We start from the raw sequence: 7961 nt of genomic DNA on the forward strand, positions 1-7961 counted from the left end.
AGAGAAACAAGCCCTGCTTTCCAAAAGGCAGCATCATTAAGGCTAGTCATGCTATTTTGCTTCATACATGAAATAAAATGTCCTAAACAAGAAAGCTTGTAAATTAGATTTCCTATCATGCCAAAATAATTTCCTAGCAGCCAAGGAAGAAATACATTACAGATAGATATATGAAATTAATAGCAGTGCCCAGCTCAAATGGTTCATTAACCCAGGGATGGAACCTGCTATACCTCTGGGTTTTTATCATGTCCTGCTTGCATATACTCAGAAAAGTACTATTCTCACCCTGCAGAGCAGGTTTGCAGAGCTTTCTAGAAATCTAAGCACACATTACAAGTCCTTCTTGAACTGATAAATTCTGTCAAAAAACATCAGCCAAGAAGCATTTGCAATTACATTACAAAGCTGACACAAATAAAAAAAAGTCCTAAGATGAAAGGATGTGTCTGTAAGGGCCCTGGGTGCTCCTACAAGTCTCAATTGCCTTGACCAGCCCCACAACAATCACCCCACAGTCACTTGCATAATTACAGTACCTTCCTCTGTGCAAGTGCAAAATTTCTTTCTCACCAGTTTCACAAGAGCTCCTGCTTTATCACAGGACAAGTCAGGAAAATCAGACTACACAAACCACTTGCCTGATTAGAAAAATACTTTCTTTATTTGCAATAAGCAGAAGTTTAATTTCTGGATAATTTTACAGCACCCAGTCAAAGCCATATCCAGTATACTCTCATCAACTAATTTCTTAAGGAAGTGTTTTACAAACTGCATTTTTCCCATTCCTCTTAAACTTATTTGTGCATTACATTACAAGCATCACCTGTTTACACTCAATGTCCAGTTATTTTTCAACAGCTGCACAGGAGAGTCTTTGTTTACTCAAAATCCTCCATAACACTAGGATTTTGTCTCTCTTGAGCAGCTTGGAAGCACTACTTCAACAACTAAGCTGCAAAGTAAAACATTTTTTTTTCCTTTAATCACATACTTTGGAGATGGCTTTTTTGTTAAAATAAATTGAGTTTCCTCACAGGCCATTTGGATAATAATGCACATTGCTTATTCTCCCTGTTTCACTCCAGGAGTCTGCCTGCCTCACTGTACTGTACATTACCCACCTTTGTGACACTCTACACCAGCAGTGCAATTCAGCACTGCTATGTGCTTGCTCTCAGTCCACAGGATCACTGCTGGCTTTCTGGATGTAGAGAAAGGACACACACACTCTGAGAGTCTCCAGAGTTATTTTGCAAGAATTTTTAAATAACCTAGCAACAGTATGTAGTCATCATGTGGTATTTTTTTTAACCTCTCCATTCCATACATTCATTCATTCTCATTAGGAAGTTGCCTTCTCCCACTTCCCCTTACAAAGGCAGTCGTCCACAAGTAATAAAGTAAACAAAGTAAGTCTAGTATTTCTTCAGATTCTTTTCAACTGTGTTTTGGTTGTAATTTCCCTCCCCAGTTTAATGTGGCTTAAAGAGCAGCTTTTCTCATTGCTTACAGAAGGAAAAAATAGGAATACAATGAAATTACTTCAAAGCCATATTAACTCAAAAACACCCTTCAGGCTTCCAGTTTCAATACCAACTGTATTAACCTTTGATACCCAGATCCATCTCATCTTCCAAGCTGCTGCCTTTTCCACAGCACAGTGTGAGCAGGTACGTTGCTGAACACCCACTTTCTGATGCTGACAGTAGCACAACTGGTATCAGAATACATTTATTGCAGGCTGTTTTCATGCTGTTCATCAGCCAGGTATGGAATTACCTTATTAATCCAGCATACCTCCTGGTATTTCAGACAGCAAGAAGAAACACAGACATAGCAAGGGGAAGGGGGGAGCATATTGCAAACTAACATTTTCTGCAGGCCTAGAAGCAGGGAAGAGAGTAGTGGCATCACCTGTACCTGTGGCATTTCAAAGACTATCATTAAAATATCAAATCCAAACCCAGCAATCACAGGCCAAGAAAAATACCAAACATTAGATGTAAAGGTCTGAAGATTGTGACTTATAAAACTAAACTTCAGAAACTACTCATTAAAGAAGAACCTAATGGTGGGAATTTCTGTATTAACATCCTTTCTGTCAAGCAATGGAAATAGGGAGAATTAAAATGCCCTGTGAGTTCCTACTGTTATTACAAGTGGTACAGTGCCAGGGATACAAAACAAATAACATAAAATAGATGACTGATCTTTTCAACACTGCACTCCCAAAATCTAATTGGGTTATCTCCTTCCTCCACTCTACATATGGCCTAGTTTTCTAGAAGCAGGATAGAGAAATTATTTTGGAAAAGAAGACAAAAACAACATCATGACATAATCTTAATTTTCAAGTTTTGCAGGAATTAGAAGACATTTTATCTCATAAATGGTACAGCAGGCATTCCAAAGGCAAATAGTCTGTGTTTCATTATACTCTCAACAGTTCATCTAACTGCATATCTAAGCACAGATATTTACTGTAGATAGCAAATGCTAACACTTCAACAGTTTATACACACTTGCTGTAATCCATATAATCTATTTAGCACTCTTTATCCACATATTTTAACTTTACTAGCTCATAAACAATATTTTTCAAGTATTTTCTTTTGCATAATACAGACATCTCACAAATAAACATGCAAAACTTAAAAATTAATGCAGTAGCTCAAGAGTATAAATGATTCAAATTTGACAGCAGGACATTAAATATCTCATAAATGAACAAACAAGGCATTATCTTTCAAAAAAAGTTGTATGTATGATCCTCCGTCTTTTTTCATTCAGGAGAAAAAGAGAAGTAAGTGTGATTTCCATCTCAAAAATGTGTTTTCTGTTTATCTATACTGAAAATGTTTACATATTTCTTCAGTGTTTCTATAGTACTACAACTCTCCTGCACCAGTAAGTCAATAAATGAACTTAGCTACCTCAGAGGTCTTTATAAGGTGGCATTACTATGCAATTTCAGGCACTGACCATGGGAATTCACTAAATATCAGGCAAGATCCCAGGCAAGTCACGAAGCCTGATATTTTCATGTTAAATAAATGTAAAATCCTCACAGTCAAATCTGTTCACTGACACAGTAAAGAACACAAACCAATTTTATTTGTGGCACTGTTGGAATCCAGTTGAAATATCCAAGAACAATGATGAATTCTTTCCATAACTTCTTTCAATGCAAAGCAAGAAACACTTGAAGACAGATAAGCAGGCAATACCTAGGCTGTCTGAGAAATCTGATGAAATCAGTCGGTGGCTTTTCTGATTCTAAACCACAGGGTGAGAGAGGAGGAGGAAGTTAAATAAGGTGTGTAGCCATTTTCACTGCTACAAGAGAAATCTGCCACATGACTACATCTGGTCAGGCAAGCAGCTACATATTGTACAGTCCTCACTCAAAATTCTGGGACTTGCATATCTATGCTTATGCCATTCAATTCACACTTAAACCAAAAATGAAGATTGTTTTATACTCTTCTCTCCCACTACACATCAGATCCATGAAGATTTAGTGGTTTTGTCATTCTCCCCAAACCACACATGTAGTAAGTAAAAAACAATGCTGCCAGACACTAACAGGCAATGATAAACCAATCACTGAGTTATTCCTTGGAGTAACAACTCTGTAGATGCCTTGCTGCAAATTTTCAGATCATGTTTTAATGCTGTTACTGTAATGGCAATTGCCTCATGTCAAGTCATGATCTGAAAAGGCATATAGCCTGAGGATGATGACAGTGTTCAGTGTTCCAAAAAAACCACAGACTTGTCACAGTCATGGTGAGTCTGTGACAGATAACTAATTACTGTTATTATTAAAATGAAGTTAAAAAATTTGTATGAAATCTAGAAGAACCTTAACTTCTTTTACTTCTCTACACAGAAATGCTGGATACTCTTTCCAGGGTATTCCAGTTTGCCCTCCTTCTCCTATTGTTAACAGCGTAAAAGTTATCAAGTCTTTCAAAAATTTAATCATACCCTATGTTTGGCAACTAAATCCACTAAAGTGGATTTGATGTCCAAACAGCAGAATGCATAAAAATTCAGTAACTGCTAAATAGAAAAAAACACCTTTAAGAACTCAAGTGAACAAGTCAGCAAATAAAGATATATTTCCTACTTAATGAACATACAAGCTCAAAGATGGGTTAATAGCCAGAAATTAGAAATATTCTTACTCTCTTAAATTATTAATTTAATAATCTCACCACTCACATCAGAAAAAAATATGCAAGAAGTGCTATTCTCAACTGCATGGGGGCCTATAAGGCTTTTTCAATCCCTAAACTTTCTGCAACTGAATAGCTGTTTAAACATGAAAAACACAGCTGAAGTCTCTCTTCCTTGGACAAAAGTTAAAAAGAAAGCAAACCCTTCTATCCATCCTTCATAATTCTCCTTCTCACTGCAAACTGAGCCAGCAATAAAAAAACCAACAACCTAACAACATAGATGAAATAAATCAGGAATACAAGCAGGCCTAACTATAACTGAAATACCAGCCAGAGCTTTAAAAGGTTTGGTGGGCATGGAAATTGTGACTCTTGAAAGTCAGGAGTTACAATAATATCTGAAACATTCAGAAGGCCAATTTGGGCTTTGATAAACCTCTGTTAATTCAGTGAAAGACACAAGAAACAATATTTTGCAACTGCCCTGATCTTCACACTTCTTTCATAAATAGTTTTCATTCTTGTAACATTACACAAGGGATGCATTATAAAAGTAACAATATTAACACACAATCCAGATGCTCCTCTTTCCCATGAATCTACTGCTGGAGTGTTTAATGTTCATCAAGCTCATACTTGCTAAAGTCACAACCCAAAATCAAGAAGCCAAGCTTCAAACAACGGAAGAAGAATGTCTCGTCAGCCTACACACTCATTACCTGAGATTTATAACTCAATGAAAACATGACTTTTTTTCTCCCATGAGTTTGCCCTGTTTGCACCAGGCAATAATGTAAGCTTTTATTCTGTACCGCTGGCAACAAATGGGAGGGTGGTTCCTCACAATGGCAAAACTGCGCTTCTGGAGAAAAATACAAAGAAAATAAAAATAAGAAGGACCTTTGCCAAGCTGCTTGCAATGCCATATTTTTACCCTCATTGACAACAAGCAGACAACACCTGGAATGTGAAGAGCAGAGCAGGCACACAACCACAGGGTGGTGGCTGCTAGGACTCACAGGATGGCCTTCCTCAGGCATTGTTTTCCTGGTTGTCCAGATGAAAACATCTCAGAATGTCCTGTGTGAGACATGAGCTAAAATGAAGCAGTACTCACACAGCTGGGAGATGCTACACTCATAGAAAGGGAGAGTAATTCTAAGAGTTACCCTTAAAGTTAGCTTTATAGCTAAATGAGAGGGTGTTTTAACACTTCCTGAATTTTATGCAAAACTTTTTGCAGAAAATTGACAGCCCCTGCTTATTCAGTTTTACCACAAGGCTCAATTTTGACCAGGCTAAACAGTGGAGAAGAATGAAGGTATCATTTCAGCTGAAATGTACACCCAGAAAACACTAATGCTTGTTGACTAATATACCCATGTTAGTTGTGATCACAAGCACCACAGGTAAGAGACAAGACTTTAGAAGGCTATTTTCACTGCTTTGAATTACACTGCTATAAAAGCCTGATAAGCAGGACACTGGGCAAATTCTAAAGCTTTACATGCTCCACTAAATGCTTTTCCAAAGCAGAAGCTTTATGGTTGTACACCAGCATCTGACTGTGAAGTCTCAAGTCCTAGTTGATCTCTGGACTCTGAGCAGAGCTGTCATTCCCCAAGCACAGCCTTCCACCTATTTTCCCTTAGCAAAGTAAGAACCTAAAAACAATGCAGAGTGATACAGAAGGCCACAAAAAGAATGATACAAGCAGTCAGAAAGCTGGCTATGAGCACTGCATCACATCTAGCTGGATTGGTTTTGGCAGAACTACCAGTAACACCACAAGATTCCAGCAAGGGAAAGGGAACAGACCAGAAGCAGTTGTGGAATGCTACATGGCCAACTTAGGTTCATCCCATTCTGCTTGGATTTTACAACAAAGCTGTTTCCAACACAGGCATCCCTGGTGTTAAAGGGAAAAGTCAAAATCCTGAACACAGGGAGTTCTGCACCAGCATACAAGCTGCCTTTTTTATTATTACTTACTTATTTTCTTTGTTTTTTGCAAATAGTACCTCTGAAGATATATCTTTGACTGATAAACAAGTTTAGTTAAAATTTGTCAGGGTTTTTAAAACCCCACTACCTTCCAAAGGGGACTTCTGCACCTGCTCAGAGTTGCTTATAGAATCAAAGAGTTTTTAATTTGTGTTTCAGAGGCTTCCAAAAAAAGAGCTTCACCTGCCATGCCCTCCCTTCCTTCCCCCTCCTCCACCACACAACATGTGCACCCTGGTTCAGGCTGCAGCCGGTGAAGCAGGATAAGAACTTTCTCGGGAAGTGCTCTTCCAAATGGGATCTGCTAGGACAAACAAGTTTGGTGCTCTCCCGTTTTACTTTGCAAATGTTTTCCTACTACAGTTCAAAGCAACTAAAACGCCGAGCTGCAATTCCTCACCTCTTTGAGTACACATAGATACCCACGCCGAGGTCCCCAGAAGAAGACCAAGCACTAACTCTGGGCTGGGAGCCCTGTGGCCCCGTACAGTTTGTGGCAACACCGCCAGCCCTCGCTCCGTGAGACCCAAGCCCCTCCGGAGCGGGGGCAGCAGAGGCGTGGGCGAGCGCAGCCAGGATGCTGCCCCGCCACCCCTTACCCCGGGGAGTTCCCACGCAGCCACACGGGTCAGAACCACCTCACTGCCGGAGGGCAAAGCCTCACGCCGGGATGAGCAATCCCCGCCCGCGACCCGTTATTCAAACGGGGAATCACAAGAATGCCCGGGAGCAGCCCTGCACCCAGTCCCCGGCAGGGCTGCCCGGGCCAGGAAGCAAAAGGCGCTCCCGTCCTCCCCGCAGCTACCGAGGGAACAAACATGTGCTCCGAGGGGCCGACGGGGCCGCGCTCGGCGCCGCCCGCCCGGCGGAGCGCCGCCGCGCCGACAGGCAGGCCCCCGGCTGCGCCGTCCGCAGACCGCAGCCGGGGATTATCGCGGGCTGCCGGCGTCACCTCAGGAGACCTCAGCCCACCTGCGACCCGGGGCTACCCGGGCGGGCAGCGCTGGCAGCCGGGCCCGCGGGGGCGGGCGGCAGGTCGCGCCCGAGCCGCGCCTGCACAATCATCAAGCAGCGGGGCAGCGCCGGCCGCCGCTTCCCTTCCCGGCGCCCGGACGCTCCGGGAGCCGCGCTCAAGTGCGAGCCGGGCACCCTCAGCCGAGCCTGGGCACTCCCGAGCGGCCGGGCGAGGTGAAGCCAGCGGCGCTGTGCCCGGCGCCGCGCCTCCAGCGCTGCCCTCCCCCCTGCCCTCGCCCGGGCGCTCACCAGAAAAAGAGCCGGGAGCAGAGGTTGGCATCCTGCAGCGGGTTAGGCTTCTCCTCTCGGGGCACCGGCTCCATGCCGCCCGCCACGCCGCCCCGACCCGCCCGGCGTGCGGCGAGGGCGCAGGACCACGGGCGACTTCCCACCGCCAGCAGCCGCTGCTCCGCCGCCGGCCGGCGCTGTTTCCGGGAGAACCAGCACCCCCGCCTCGGCCCTCCTCCTCCTCCTCTTCCTCCTCCTCCGGCTGGCCGCCACAAGACGCCTCCTGCCGGCCCGGCTTCCCCGCGACGCCCGAGGAGGTGCCGGGCAGCGCCGGAGCCGCTCCGCTGCGGCTGGCTCAGTGCGGACCGAGCCCCTGGCCGGCAGGCTCTGCTCCCCCCGCTTTCGCACCTGTGTGTGCCCCTTGCTGATGGAAAGCATCTCCTCGCTGCACGCAGCGCCAGGCGAGGTGGCGCTGGATTTTTGGACAGAAAAATCCCTCACGAGTCAAGGGCAAGTCAGACTTAGCGG

General features: G+C 44.1%; 1 protein-coding gene across 1 annotated transcript in view; it reads right to left on the minus strand.

Moving 5' to 3' along the window:
- The window catches only part of ABCC4 (ATP binding cassette subfamily C member 4 (PEL blood group)), a 139707-nt gene extending 132088 nt beyond the window's left edge, over positions 1-7619 (minus strand). The window contains exon 1 of the mRNA XM_021530313.2: positions 7455-7619. Within this exon, the coding sequence (XP_021385988.2) occupies positions 7455-7528 (74 nt within the window). The 5' untranslated portion in view covers positions 7529-7619. The remainder of the gene's footprint in view (positions 1-7454) is intronic.
- Between the last annotated feature and the right edge of the window lie 342 nt (positions 7620-7961).

Source organism: Lonchura striata, chromosome 2 (assembly GCF_046129695.1).
Source record: "Lonchura striata isolate bLonStr1 chromosome 2, bLonStr1.mat, whole genome shotgun sequence".
NCBI lineage: Eukaryota > Metazoa > Chordata > Aves > Passeriformes > Estrildidae > Lonchura > Lonchura striata.